We start from the raw sequence: 15403 nt of genomic DNA, 5'->3' as shown, positions 1-15403 counted from the left end.
GCGCCGCCTCACGGCTCTCGGCGACAGCGGGCTCAGGCCTCCAGGTCTTTTTATTTAAATAGCAGGGACTTAAAAACTCCCGACGTTTTAACAAGTTAAATAAAAATACAGTGTAAATATCAGCTCTCGTATTTTTTAACTTGTCTACATACAGCTTATTGGGAAATTTTATGTACTTTACAGCATAATCAGGTGTCAAACATGCCTGATCTCCGCATTCCAAAGCAACAGGTTGTATAAAATATTGTGATATCAAAAAAAAAGCGCCAGTATAATGTACAAAAAAATATTTTTACAGTAATTCAATATCTAAAAGATGAAGTGCATCTGATATTCATGGTAAATCATCTTCTCTCACGAGGAACTGGTGGATGAATTGCTGAGCTCTCCTCTTGGCAGCGATGTCAGGCGAGGGGTGGCCAGGAGGAGGCCGCAGTAACAAGCCACCAAACACGCTGGCTGCAGGGAAAAGCCACAGGGACACAGTGAGGAGAGGATACCAAAGCCATGCCAGCCCAGGGAGCAGTGCCTGCCTTCACAGCGAGCCAGGAGAAAGCTGAGCCCCTCATCTCTGGGTGGCTTTCCCTGACTCCTGCTTTATCTGGATTATTCATAATGGAAGGTTCAAAGCACTACAAGCTTCACTCGGGTGTGTTTTGTCACCCTAACTGTGCTGCCCCTCTGAACAGGGGGTTATTCTGCTTGCCTTACCAAGAATATTCACATCCAAATGGTTTTTCCCTGAATTCTTCAGTAGTTCTTGTAGAAATGCCATCAGATACCGAAACACATTTTTATGACACGATGGTAGCTCAGAGATAATCTGAGGAGGGAAAAACACCAACATTTATTTTGCAGACACACCTTCCCAGCTGCACCTGCCTCCCAAATCCCCATCTGCTGGTGCCAACAGAAGCACCAGTTCCAGATCATTTCTATTAACAGAGGATTAAGTTGCTGAAGGCACAAGCCAGTGACTGGTGAAGCAGAGGGCAGTTTGCCTCCCTCCCTCTGCAGCAGGAGCCCAGGGGAGGCAGCAGTACCTGGCAGCTCAGCCCGTAGTTGCTGGCACTCTCCAGGCAGGAGCTGTAGAACCTGCAGCAGATGACAGGCTCGGGCAGGCTCTCCAGGAACAGCAGCAGGGCCTCTGCCACCGAGTGGTTGCTGCCCACTGACCCAAGCAGGGTTAAGGAAGAGCACAGCACCACCTGGGCTGAAACACGGATGAACTTTTGGCTGGGTGTCCCAAACTCTCAGAGCTCACAGCTTTGGGTTAATCCCCTGGCCTCCACACAGGCTGCTGCTGTTAGCACTTGGGCACTTGTGTAATTCACCGACATTGCCATGAGGAAATGCAGAGCTCAGTTACCACAGGAGAACCTCTCTCAGTTTTGGCACTCTGGCAGAGTGGACCTCCCTGGACATCAGTCCAAAAGGATACACAAAGTGTCGTACATTCCCTTGTCCAAACAGTCCCGGATTTGCTCAAATTCAGATCTCAGGCCTGGCTGCTGAAACAGGTCCTCCTGCAAAGACAACCTTTATCAGTCCAAGGAAAATAGAATAATTCTGGGTAAACAGAACAATGTCCTTGTAATCTGCCTGTAAAGTCTCTCCAAACTGGTTATCACCCAAATCAGCACGAGCAGCTCTAGGAAAGCTGTGGCACTGCAGTGAGAGCAGTGCAGGAGGGCACTGCTGATGCCTGGACACACAGACATGGTCACTGGCACCAAACACTACAACTGGGGCATCAGGACCACTTATCTCCCATGGCCTTTGGGAGCTCACAGTGACTGCTGTTACCAGTATCTTCTTCAAAACTTAACCTCATGCAAACACCTCATTTTGTGTTTCCAGTGCCAACCTGCTGGGAAGCGTTGCGATTCAAGTGCTCCACCATCATCCACAGCTCTTTTGGGATGCACATGGGCTTTTCAGCTTGGTCAGGATCATCACTCATGTCTACTGGCATCAGGGTCTGAGGGAGGGCAGACGGGCAGGAGGGAGACAAACAAAAGGTAGCTAGCCAAGTTCTTATTCAACGCAGCAAAAATATTTCACAAAGGTTATACTTGAGAATTGAGACTTGATAATAATAACAGACAGGCTTTAGCATCTAGTTTTAATGCTGTTGTGTGTTTGGAAGGGATTCTTGTCTTTAACTCACAAGTCTCCGAATGGCTTCTGCTGGCATGTCCTGGATTGGTTCCCTCATGTAACACAGTGTATGGATGGGAGACCCAAAGCAACTTGGCAAATAGTTGCCTGTTACAGATAGAAAGTAATCCTTCCCTCTGACAAGGTGCAAGACTAAGATATCTTCAAGTTTTTCCTCTCCAGAGTTTAAGTGAGTAGCTGTTGATTTATTAACAAACACCTCCAGCTCAACTGTGATCTCAGCATCTGCCAGAAGACGATAAAAAAACCCAGACTCAGTGACAACCAGTATTGAACCAGCAGCCTGCAAGCAGGCACAGCAGTGTCAGAAGTGTAGAGGGAACTAAGCCAAAAGGGAACAATATCAGCTCATTAACAGGAGACAAACCAGGAGCTCACCTGAGAGCAAGAAGCCCTTACAGGGATTAGCAGTCAGCCACTCCTTGCAGTAGGTGTTCTCATCTGGTTTGCTGATGAATTCAAACTGGCAGGGCACCTGGCCATTGCGGATTGTAAACCGCTCCACCTGCAGCTGCATGTACTTAACATCCTCAAAATGGATCTGGAAACAAATGTCAGACAACATCATCAGCCAATTCCACCTTGCTGAGCAGCAATTCCTGGCCTATGGTTCAATTATTAAGCAGCAAGACAACTAGATTAACCCCTTGCTCCCAGTCCCATCTCTTCCAGGACTGCACAGGATCACACTTACTCTGAGTGCCAAAGTCCTTTTTGTCAAGGGGCCCTTTTAAACAAATGCTGCCCTCAAATAACCACAATAAAGTTGAGAATGAGATAGCTGTAGCCTCAGATGTCTCCTGGGCTTATCTTTACAGCCCCAACACACAAAGCAAATGCTGGTTTGTGACCTTCTCCAGATCCTCACAACTTTACATTTTATGTTTGAAAGCACAAGTCAGAGCAAGGGTCACAAACCACCTTTTTACTTTCTCTCTTCCCACCTCAGGGAATGACACACGCTGTGTTTTAGCCCTGGACTGTGGGTGGAATTCACATCTCAATAGGAACAAAGATTCATAGGGCTTGTAAAGAGAGCAGCTGAAAGTCAAAATATTCTTCTTTTTGGAACCAGAACCAAGGGTTTAGGATCCATCCTCTACTGTTGGGGTCTAGGGCTGCTCAGTTCCCTCAGGGAGAGCTGGGACATGACCCTGGCCTACCTCTCTGCGGGACAGTGTCACTGAGGGAATGTTGGCATTCTCCAGCTTATCCAGGGAGCGCACTATTTCCTCAAAGGCTTTTCGATACAGCTCTTCATTCACAACCTTCACCTGAAAAGGACACACACTGGACCAGCTGGCATTGACTGCCTCTGCAGGACAGCTGGAAACATGGGAAGTAAGTTGATTTTAGCAGCACACTGGAGTATACAGCACAGGGAGTGAGCAGAGCTGCCTGGAGCACTAATCTCCAAGATCCTCTCATGATCCCAAAGGATCTTGCCATAAGTAACAAGTAGATCAGTCAGTACTAGATCAACCTTTTTTTTTCCCCTCAGAAAAAACAAGAAGTATGACAACACACTACTGTGTTCCCAAAGAACACTGACAGATAGTCAGGCCTTGTCCAGCTTAACTGCAGTATCATTTACACAAACCCTGCTCACTGTGATCAACAATCCCATCTCCATATCTGATCCAGCCCTTTCAAGCCATTGTTCTCTGTGGATACCATAAAAGCAGGAGGGAGAAATCAGCACCCAGGGGATGAGGTCAGCAGAGTTACTTCTCCCAGCACTGACATCCTTACCCCAATATCAAACACAGAGCTCACTGGCTTGTGGTCACTGAGCTTCAGAGCCATGTGGCTGCGATAGCTCAGCTGGGCAATGTTCTGCCCTTTCCAGAGGATCCGATCACACCATGCTGGAACACGACACTTCTCACTAAAACAGAGGGAAAAAACCACAAAAATCAACAATTCCAGGCATGACTGAGAGGCAGTAGCAACACAGGGCAGAACAGTGCTCACCCAGAGATCAGGGTTTCCTGCTGCAGCCTGGAGCTCATTCTCTGTCAATGTGGTGTTTTTAACAGTTGCTTTGAATAGATATAAAAAGTTTGTGTGTCTACTTTAAAGTATCTCCAGCTCATGCTTTGCTTCCTACTTCTTCAAAGGTGCAAGATACAACTAACATACAAAGCAATACTCAGGTATTTTTGACATGAGAGCCATGAAAAATACAAACTCAGGCTCTACATTTAAAGTTTGCATTTGTTGCTGCACACATTTAATTTCTGCACTTGCAGCTGGAGTTCCTGGTTTGCTAAGACAAGATGAGCTGCTCTGTGTATAGAGTATTACAAGAAGGATGGCTCTCACAGGTTTTTGAAGAACAGCACAGCTGACTCCATGTCAACCCTGGTTTGTCTCACCTGAGCAGGTACAGGAGAGATCAGCAAAAATGAGATCTTAAAAATTTAACTTGGGGAAAAACCCAACAAACCAGACAAAAAATAATTGAACTAGATTAAAGGATTCATTAACTTTGTACACCTCTCAGAAAAACCTGTTAGGATTATTACTGGAAAAAAAATATTAGGAGTATCTGACAAATAGCTGTGGGAGAAAAACAATGTAAATAGATGTAAACAGGAGATGAATTTTGGAGCAAAGGGAGAGAACCAGAAATAATCTCAGAGCTGTTCCTATTTACAGCCATTAGACCTGCAATATTTTTTAGCCTTGTTTTTACTTCCTTCGGTGATAACATCAGCCATTTGTAGCATCACATCTGAGACAATCACTGTACCTCGTGTCCCAGTCATCACAGCCAGCATCATATTTGTATGTTGGCTGGAAAGAGATCTCTCCTTCTGTGAAGCCTTCAAAGGCTGCATTTGCCTTCATTTGCCTCTTCAGCTACAAAAGAAGGAAAGATGAAAACTTTAATTTTAGATAATCCCAAGCACAATTTCCATATGGAGTAAAAGGGAGACACTGAGCACAGGAGCTGTGTGGTTTGTACCAAGCACCCTCAGCACCATGTGCAGGCAGGTGAGAATCAGTACCTGGTCATACTGGCAAAGCTCTGGAAATGCTTTCTCCTCTACAAGCTGCTTCACTTTTGCCACATCCAGTTCCTCCAGACGATAGTTGAGGTCCCCCAGCCATAGGATCACACTGGAAGGGAATATACACCAGAATGTGCACAGAATGGCCACAGACAGCAGCTCCACTCTGCAGCTCCAGGCCTCTCCCCATCACAGGCAACCCCCTGGTGAGCTGCTCTCATCAGGAAAAACAACAGTGGAAACTTAAAAGAGAAGCTCCCTTTTCTATTTTTGCCATTATTAATCACTGTTCTGCATGTTTGTCACTATCCCTTAATGCCTGAATTCCACAGCTGGGCAAGTCAGTGCTTATTCCTGCCCCATCCCCACTCCAGGCTTGAGAATAAAACAAGGCTTGGGAGAGCATAAGGTGTCAGAACTGTGTGGGTGAGCCCTGCCCAAAGCAGGTAAAGCTTTTCTGGCCCCACCAGCTGATGTTTATGCCACTGGATCCCCTCCTGAACCCCAGCACAGTCACAGAGTGCTCCCTTGCCCTTGCCATGGTGCCCACAGGTAGATGGGAGCATACTCATGTTTGCCAATAGTGAGAGGAGGCAGATTTGGATCTGACTGGCAGAACTGCATCCGAGAGCAGATGTCCTTGAAGTCCTGGTTCCTCCGCTCGTATTCCTCGGTGTGAGCTGCCAGGTGAGAGTTGACAACGCACACGCTGGTGTTATGGAACTTAAACCTGATGGCAACACCACCTTTGTTACCCTGAAACAGAAAGACAAAGACACTGGTCAGAATTTTATACTGCAGAGCAGTGGACAAGCCAGAAGACTTGGAGACAGGCTTTAATTCTGGAGGAAGGAATAGGCTGAAAATCCCAATTAGTGATGACTGCTCTGAACATTGGAGAGCACCTGGCAGTTCCCTCTTGCAGTGCCCTGAGCTGGCATGGGGATAGGAATATCTGCTTCTAGAGACAGCCCTTAGCTGAAGGAATAACCATTGCATCCAAGGAGGGGAGCTCTTCCAAATCTCACCCTTCTCATGCACACTTGCCATTCTTACCATTCTCCCCATGATTCCAGTCCCCACAGTCTCAACTTCCACCTCGGAGATGTTCAAAGCCAGCTCTGCCTTCACATACAACAGGAGCATGATCCCCACCAGCCGCACAAGTTTCACCTGAAAAAGAGCCCCTGGTCCATTCAATGCTGCAGTGAAGAGGTTGGCTGGGAGAAGGCACATCCACCCATAACATGGGCCACCAAAAAGAAAGTTTCAGGATCATCCAGTGCACCAGCAGGGCTCACAGTGCACAGGCCCCCAGCAGCACAGCCCAGGAAGGAGCTGGGAGCAACATCAGTGAAGGAAATTGAAGCCCAAAGCAAGAGCTACAGCACAGACATACTCATGGAAGGAGATTCCCTTCAACAACAGGGACAAGAGACAAAGCAGACCTATGGAGCAGGAGCTAAAAACAAGCAGTATTCCTACCAAAATACCTTCACAATTCATTCCACCATACATTGCAGGCAGTTCTTCCAGACATGGAAGAAGGTACAAAACTTGCTGTTCTCCTTCCCCAAGACAGAAGGAGCTCCCTTTACGTGGAGAAGGCTGGCTCTGTTTCCCATCCTGTCCCTGCCTCACCTCCCTGCACAGAAACACTCCCTATAGAACCTGCACAGCCTCTGAAGACACAGCCATTGGGAACAAGAGAAAGCAAAGGGAAAAGAGAGCCAAGTGGAAATGATTCCACACTCAAACCTCCCCAAAAGTCACATTTACCTTTGCATATTTGGCATCTGGATGAAGATTATCAGTTACAGCTTTAAACCATTCTTCTTCCTTCGGTGTGTCATTGAAAAAGAAGGCTTCTTTAGTCAGATCAAGCTCCTGGAAACTGTGTCAGAGGAAGGAACCCATGGATGCATGCACTTGTTTATAACTCTGCAACCCCTCCTCTGGGAAAGAACTAAACCAGCTTATACACACTAAAGTTATAACTGAAAACTCAAATTCAGTTATGCTAATCGTAGATGCATGTTAAATGCAAAGCTAAATTACTGTCATTGTTACATCAAGTGGCATTAAGGATTTGGCAACACTGAGAGGCCAAACCCTACCAGACCAACAGCCCTTACTGGCTGTGGGCACACCCACCCTGCAGCTGTGCAATCCACTGCAGCGGTGCCAACATTCCTGTGTGTCCTGGCTGAGCTCCTCTGGGTGACAGATCTGCACAGCCCAGCTTTGTGAGGATGGGCAGGAACAAGCACTCACCCCACGCAGTAAATGTCTGGAGGTTCAGCATCACAGCTCAGCCAGGGCTGCAGGCTCTCCGTGGGCGACTGACCGTTCACGTTGTACGTCCCCACAAAAACCCTGCCAAGACAGTGACAGAGCCCCAGAGCTGCAGAGCCCAGCCTGTGTTGGGCTGGTGTGGCCAGAAATGTGAATTCTGTCCCCAACTGTTAAACCAGGTGGGGCAGTGACCCTGATCTCCTGGCACATATTACCTGCTAATGGGCCATCTTTAAACCAGCTGGGCAATCATCTTTATCTTCCCACAGCCCATCCTCCCTCCAGGAGATATCTCCTGTTCATGGCCACTGAGTCCCAGGGCATGACTGATAAAATTCCATCATCCCACTGGGAGATGCTTCAGCCAGGGGAGGAGCCAAACATTTCCTACCCAGATAAAAACTGAGATTTTGGACACCAAGGAACCTTCTTCCCACTGGATTCCAGAGGAAAACCAGACCTTTCCACATCATCCCTGGAGCTTCAGAGGAAACTGCACCTTCTCCAGGAGCACTGCTCCAGCTGAACCACATCTGCCCCTGCAGGAGGATGCAGCCACCATTGAATGGGACTGTGCCAACACCCTGACTGACTGACGGGTGTCAGCTTGGATTCTGACTCTGGCAGGGTTGGGATTGTTCTGTGTAATACTGCATTTCTATTTTAATTTTCCTAGTAAAGAACTGTTATTCCTAAATCCCATATCTTTGCCTGAGAGCCCCTTAATTTCAAAATGATGATAATTTGGAGGGAGGGGGTTTACATTCTCCATTTCAAAGAGAAGCTTCTGCCTTTATTGGCAGATACCTATCAAAGCAGGACACCAGCAAACAGCACTGCTATTAACCAGCTAAATAATGTTCCATATAACTAACATGCTGCTAGGAAATGTGACAAAGTTTAAATCCCTAAAATGATTTAACTACAGCTGAACCTTTACAGACACATTTTTACAGAAGGACACATTGTTATACACAGATACAAAGTGTTAAAGAAAAAAACAAAAATAAGGTTACAGCTGTGCAGCAGCAGTTTGAAATTATAAATTCATAGAATGAGATGCATAAAACAATTTCAAACACAGTAAAGTTTAGGTCCTAATTTTATATTTCACTCAAGCTCTTTCTTATGAGTTTATTGGAACAACTGCATGGACAAGCAGTGGATAGAAATGGAGAGGGAGAGGGTTGGAGTGCACAGAGCTGATGCATTGTCTAAAATAAGCACAGAAATAAGTGATTTCAAAAAGGCCATTTCCTCCACAAGAACCATGAGGCAAGTCTTGATAAAGACATGAATGAAATTCTGCTCCTCTCATGCCTAAACGTGGAAAGAAAACTGTTCTGGAAAGCATGGATCATCATTTTCTACAGAATTTCCTGTTTGTGGGGACACAGGATGAAATAAAGACCATGCTAAGTCACAACCCACAAAATCATTCTCAGGAATGATCATTACCTGTAGTTCTGGATGTGTGTGTAGGAGTCCTCCATTTGCAGAAGCTGAGATTTCACAATAGTATCTCTGAGTCCAAACTTTGGTTCTGATAAGATCGAGCCCTTGTTGGAAGCCATGACACGGGAGGCCCGAACCTGCTCACTTCTCAATTCAGACTTGAGTTTGTTTTGCCTGCAAATGAAAGCAAAACTGCAGATGAAGCCCAGGCTATCCCCACACCCCAACTAGCAGATTTCTACCACCAAGGCCTTAATCCACATTTTTCTGTCTGCTTACTAAGACAGGTAACATTTGGGACAAGCCAAGAAGGAGCATTTCTTAGCAGGGTTGAGATTTCCAGACAAAACCAGTTTAAGTAACTAAAATAACAAATGGTTTTCACCATGCTGGGGCAGCCTGTTGATGCAGAGCAGGCCTTACACCTGGAAAATGATACAAAACCTGTACAACTTCCCTGCTTGCTGGAGGGAAATCTCATCTCCCTCTGCTCAGCCCTTCTGACCCCAGCCAGAGAATGAAGAACTGTGTTTGTTTATAAAGCCTTCTGGTGGAAATCTTCCAGTTCTGCCCAGAGTGGATGGAGGTTTTATTTTGTGCCTCCTGGCCCTGCAAACTCCTTTTGCAAAGGAGTAATGCCACAGCTTGGGAATTCCCAGCAGCAATGGGATGGTACAAATTTAAGGTCAGCAACCAGTGCCAAGGACAGACTTGATTTCCATCAGGGTCCACAAAGTCCTGGGAACTGCCAAATGAAGCTGTAACATTTTAAGAGTGTATCTATGAGACACGGTGGCTCCAAGCCAAAGCTCTCTGAATTCAAAATAAACAATGCTAGCAGGTCCTGTCCCACTAAAAAGCCAAAATATGCCCAAACAGGGCACTGGAAGGATTGTGTCTGAGGGACTGGAATGGAATTTCCACTCATGTTTTGACAGAGTGCTTATGAACTTTTTTCTCTCTTAACTAGAACCTGCAGATTCTCCTCTCAAAAAGTTGTCACCTCCTGCTCCAGATCCCCTCACCTCTGAGCACCTCTGTCAGTGCTGTCCTGGCTGGAGCTCTGACTGACTGCAGCTTTTTTTCCATTTTGTTTGATACCTTCAGAGCCAACTGCTTCTGGAAAAAAAAAACAACAAAAAAACAAAACAAAACAAAAAAAAAAAAAAACAAGGAAAAGTTTCACTTTAAACACAACGTGTTCTTCAATTTATCAATGTGCTTATGTAAACACCAGCAAAAAAAATCTGTGGGCAGAAAATAATTTAGATTTGTGTGGAAAAACAAAGTACCCCATAGTCTCTCTCTCAGCTATCTGACAGATTTAGCTTTCTCTGACCCCAACTGTTCTGCAGTGATGCAGCTTCCCCTGCAGAGGAACAAATGACAGGAGCCACAGAGAGCAGCAGAACCACTGTCCCCTGTGTGGGAGCACTTGCTGCTGGCTTTCCTTACAGCTAAGCTGAAGCAGGACTTAGCAGCACAAAATCCAGGGCTTTACCCCAGGAATCTGAAAAATTTATGTTAATAGCAGATTTTTCCTTTCTGAAGCAAGACAGGAAGTACAAAGGAAAGGGGGAAAAGGGGAAATAATAAACAAACCCCACCATTTAAAGGGTCTCTATCTATCTGTAAGTACCCAGCAAGGCTCAGGGCCATAAAGAGCCACACCACAAACCCACTGAGCCTCAGCAGCAACATCTGCCTCAAAGCACTTTCCTAAAACAGTAACAGGGCTGTTACCACACAAACTGAACTGACCACAGGAGTGACACTAAACACATCACACTACCTTAGCAAAATCTGACCAGTCTTTCAGCATTTTGTTTCAGTTACAATATTCTGCTCCTACAAGTTGCAAAATAACAGTTAAAAAAAAAACAACAGGATTCTGGGGGAGGTCTTGGTGCAAAGCCAGCAATCTTAAAATCATGCTCCTTAGCACACAAATCTAATGATGATGTAGAAATTGTTAAGACTGTTGGGTTCTAGGCATTCAGCTGAGCTTCTCCTCCAGTGAACACAACCCAGAAAAAATTAAGATGTTATTGCTGTCACAGAACATTCTGCAGAACAAGGGAGCAAAACAGAAATAGAACTTGCAGTGCTTCACCCAGGCCCTCAGGATAGAAACCAGATGGCAAAAGTGGCCACATTCTCAGCCTGGAAAACCTCTTCTGCCCAAGAGCCTTCTGAGAATAGACTGTGTAAGAGGATTTATCAGAGCTTGGACACAGAAGTGCACATGATTGAAACCTCACTGCAGATCACACAGCTCATGTCAAGCAGAATGAGCAGAGCACTCAGAGATGCCCTGGGAAGTGTGGGCCCAGGGACCTGGACACAGCATTTCTCCATGGGCACTGAGAACTCAATTACTGCTCCTTGGAGCTCTGCAAGCTCTCCCAGTAACAACCATGCAACATCCCTTGAGAGTGAGTGTCAGGAACCAACCTGAACCTTCACCTCAATGGACAATGGTTACTTTTGTGCCAAGAAAAGAGCAGATTCCCAGGCTTTATTACTTCCATGGGTCCATGCCAGCATGCAAAAGGCATTACTGCAGAATGGAGGGACGTGTGAGCTGCTGACACAGCTGCTACATGATCCAAAGATCAGAGTTATACATCACACCTTGCATTCTAACCTCATGGGGAGAAATCAGCTTTAGGTAGGATTCTCCTAAGAAGGAGATTAGCTTTGGAAGAGGGCTGTTTCCTTTAGACAAATTTGTATCTAGCCATAGATTCCTGTAGTTAGAGGGATCTATATAGAGCACTCTGAAGTGGAATAATGACCTTGTTCAATAATTGAACAGAGCACAGAAATAGAGAGCAACATGCAGAGATTATAGGAGATCTCAGCTGCACAGGATTTGCAGTTAAATGAGATTCGAGCAGTAATAAAGGCATTAATGTTAAAAACGTGCAGTGAGGTTATAGCAGAGCAGGAAAACGTATCATGTCTCCTGGGTAAAACAGGACTCATGCTCAGCCTCCAAAGGGGCGAATTAAATCAGCCTTCAGCCTAAACGCAGCGGGGTACAGCAAAATGCCAACAGCCAGGTTTTGAACCCCACACCGACCAACAGGAATCGCTTTAGCCCCGAATCTTCTCACACTCCTGCGCACTCTGCAAAGCGGGAAACGCGGCGGAGCGAGCGGAGGAGGCGCCGGAAGAGCGGGGCGGGCACGGGGCGGCAAACACGGAGCGCCGGCGGCCGGAACCCAGCGGGGCTGTCCGGTGTCCGCTGTCCGGTGTCCGCTGTCCGGTGTCCGGTGCCCGCTGCCCGCCCCGGAGCCGCCGTCCGGCCGCGCCGCGGAGCTCCGGCAGCGCTCGGCTCTCGGCTCTCGGCTCTGCCCCCGCCTCGCCCCCCGCACGGGCAGCGCCCCCCGCCCGCCCCCCGCGCTCACCTCGGCGGGGCCGCCCGCCCGCGGACATCGCCGCAGCCCGGAGCCGCCGCCGCCGCCCGGCCCGGCCCCAGCGCCCGCCCCGACCCGCCCCCGGCAGCCGCACCCGCTCGGCCTCTGGCCCCCGAAACGCTGGAAGCGCCACGCACGGCGCTGAGCGGGTTGAGGACAACGCCGCTCGGCCATATCGCGACAGAGGAGCGCGTACCTGGGCTGCACCTGCTGAGCTCCTGCAGGAAGGTGCGCGTGTGGGAGCCGAACGGCAGCTGCACCGTCAGCCGATCGCCTGCCGAGCTGATCTGGACAGTCACGTCCGAGCCTGAGCACATCGGGAGAAAGAAAATACTCCTGTGGGTGCTGGCAAACCTTCACAAACTGAACTGAGCGTCTCTCCGCTCTACAACAGTGGGTGTGCACAAGCACGCAGCCTTTGGCAACATCTTACAGTGTTCCTTTCCAAAATTTTACACGAGAATGCCACTTAAAATATAAAAACATCATTTATATATATATATCTATAAAATAATTCTGCTTGTTCAGGAACCATAATTAATCTTCCAGTAGCAGTTTGAAAGCATATGGAAAATGAGTTCCTTTGGTGGAATGGGGCTGGCAATGCTCATTAGCAGCAAACAATGGCCAGCAGCACGGCAACTCCCCCAGGAGCCGCAGGACACAGTCCCTCCCCAGTCAGCTCCCCTGGGGCCAAGAACCCCCCACTCCTGCCCCAGTGTGCAGCTGGCACAGGGCCCAGAGCACCTGTAATGCAGCCACTAAAGCAACCACAGAACTCACCAATGACGTGAAGGTCACTGTCGAGTACAACTGCAAAAGCAAAACAAAGTTCAGTTGAAAGCTAAGCAACAGATTTGCAGACCACGCTGATACTTTGAGGTTACTGAGCTCGGCAACTTCTCCAAACTCCAAACGTTCCCTGCAGGACAGAGTCGGGCAGAACAAACCTGCTGGGCAGAGGCTGTGGCTGGGGTCTGGAGGGACACAGGTACTCTGGTCCTCACAGGGCCCTGCCACAGATGACATGCCATGCACAAGTTTCACCAAGGATAACAAACTGTTGAATAAATGTGAAGGCAGAATAGACTGCAAATTTCAGTAAGCAGAAGAGCAGAATTTGGACTCCAAACCCCTTCATCCCATTCCTTGGAACTGGCCACAGTGTGTCAGTACCTTCTTCCACTGCAAACCCGTCTGTGATGGGGATCACTCTCTCCAGCCAGACGTCCTCAGCTGTGATGGCCATCCGCCGGTGAGTGTACACATAGATCCTGCAAGCACAGAGCAGACACGGAGGCACAGCTCCTCAGTTCTGGCACGTCTGCAGACCCCAGCCAAGCACAGTCCCCATCCCACCCAGCAGCACCTCCTAGCACAGCCTCATGCAAATCCCAAAATAACTCCTCAGCCAAGCGCCCACCCACCTGCCCACCCCAGCACTCAAACGTGTTCACATTTCTGGCAGGGCAGAGCAGCTCATGGGCCTGTGGCTTCTCACTGAGCACCCATAACATCAAGGCACCACTGCTGCCTGCAGGACTGCACCCTGGTGGAAAGGGTGGAAAGGTGGAAAGGATGGAAAGGATAGAAAGGATGGAAAGGATGGAAAGGTGGAAAGGGTGGAAAGGGTGGAAAGGGTGGAAAAGATAGAAAGGGTGGAAAGATGGAAAGGGTGGAAAGGCGGAAAGATGGAAAGGGTGGAAAGCCCGGCAAGCCCCCGGGTGGGTTCCAAGGGGCTGCCGAGCTCCCCCGGGCGCTCTCCCCGCCCGCCCCGCTCCGCTCCGTGCGGCACCCACGCGTGCTGCCCGCGGCGCTCCACCAGGCCCAGCAGCCGGCTCTCCACGCTGTCCCCGGACGCCAGGAGGCCCTGAACCGCCTGCGGCTGCGGGTCAAGGAACGCTGCGACAGCGGCGGGGAGCGGGGATCGCCCGCGACAAACCGGAGGGGACGGGGACAGCCCGATCAAAGGATACGATCCGGCAGGTCGCCCCCTCCGCCAGGCTCTCCTGGATGGCGACCGACTGATCCATGTCCGGCTGGCCGAGCTCCCGGGCCGGCTGCCCGAGGCTCTCCCGGCGGCTGTCGCAGCGCGATCGGATCCCAGCGCCGGGGCCGCCCCCGCTGCCGCCCCGGTACCGCTGCGCTCCGGAAATAACGGGGCTCAGCGCGGCGGCGGCGGGATTGCTGTGCCTGGGCTCTGCCTCGGCTCTGCCTGGGCTCTGCCTGGGCTCTGGCCCCGCGGGGCCGGGATCCTGCGGGCGGGATGCGGAGGAGGCGCAGCACAGCACAACCCGGCACGGCACAGCCCGGCACAGCCCGGAACAGCACAGCTCGGCCCGGCACTGCACTGCACAGCACAGCCCGGCACAGCTCGGCTCGGCACAGCACAGCCCGGCACAGCCCGGCCCGGCTCCTCCGGACAAACCCCACGCCCCCGGCCGGCCCCTCCCGGAAGGAAAGGGAGGCTGAGGGGGAACCTCTCGGGTCGGCAGATATTGGAAAGGATAATTTCCACGGAAAAGCGCGAGATGCTCTTATTTTCAGTAGCGCCTTGAGGGTTTTGTTTGTTTGTTTGTTTTTCTTGTTGTTGTTGTTGTTGTTGAATTTCAAGACGACCCAGCACAGGAGCCGGGTTATTCAAATCAGTTCATGTGGAGTGTGGGAGTAAGTGCTGTAAAATATCACCAGAGCCTTTTGCACTGTGGAGATGGAGTTTGGGCTAAATCAGCTCCTTGCACAGATGAAGGTCGAAAAACAGGGAAAACCTGAGTGGTGTCGGTCAGTGACAGCTCCACACCACTCCCCCAGTCCCTCCCTGCCCACCAATGGACAAGGGAGCAGCCTGCAAACGCTGACACGGATTGTGGTGCTGGGCCGTGGTTTTGAGACAGAAGAACCCTTGACACGAATACAGTGACACAGAGTAAACACACACCCCAAGGGCTGAGCTGTGCTTTCCCTGCTCTCACTGCAGCGTGGGCAGGGCTGGCTGTGGTGGATGATGTGTGTTTCATGGGGCACCACAACCTC

The 15403-nt window shown here is 49.3% G+C and overlaps 1 protein-coding gene across 4 annotated transcripts; it reads right to left on the bottom strand.

Annotated features, from left to right (window-relative positions):
- Nucleotides 1-32: 32 nt before the first annotated feature.
- Nucleotides 33-14807, bottom strand: INPP5B (inositol polyphosphate-5-phosphatase B). Of its 4 annotated transcripts, none has more exons than XM_056509092.1 (22): nucleotides 14347-14807; nucleotides 14170-14249; nucleotides 13547-13644; nucleotides 13154-13183; nucleotides 12567-12677; nucleotides 9974-10064; nucleotides 8952-9122; nucleotides 7473-7574; nucleotides 6978-7092; nucleotides 6255-6371; nucleotides 5767-5954; nucleotides 5196-5307; nucleotides 4937-5046; nucleotides 3934-4069; nucleotides 3345-3455; nucleotides 2560-2722; nucleotides 2171-2406; nucleotides 1868-1981; nucleotides 1442-1526; nucleotides 1044-1171; nucleotides 712-823; nucleotides 33-459 (listed from the first exon to the last, which is right to left on the bottom strand). In XM_056509092.1, exons 1-22 carry the CDS (start codon nucleotides 14401-14403, stop codon nucleotides 335-337), a joined length of 2592 nt encoding a protein of 863 aa, XP_056365067.1. In that variant the 5' UTR covers nucleotides 14404-14807; the 3' UTR covers nucleotides 33-334. The 4 variants fall into 4 exon arrangements, with proteins under 4 accessions (XP_056365067.1, XP_056365066.1, XP_056365068.1 ...); XM_056509091.1 differs by having other exon boundaries at nucleotides 9974-10067; nucleotides 14347-14795; XM_056509093.1 differs by lacking the exons at nucleotides 13547-13644; nucleotides 14170-14249; nucleotides 14347-14807 and adding an exon at nucleotides 13321-13414 and having other exon boundaries at nucleotides 9974-10067.
- Between the last annotated feature and the right edge of the window lie 596 nt (nucleotides 14808-15403).

This window comes from Oenanthe melanoleuca, chromosome 23 (assembly GCF_029582105.1).
Source record: "Oenanthe melanoleuca isolate GR-GAL-2019-014 chromosome 23, OMel1.0, whole genome shotgun sequence".
NCBI classification, from domain to species: Eukaryota; Metazoa; Chordata; class Aves; order Passeriformes; family Muscicapidae; genus Oenanthe; species Oenanthe melanoleuca.
Note: the sequence above shows the minus strand (reverse complement) of the source record. Positions and strands in the feature narration are given on the sequence as shown.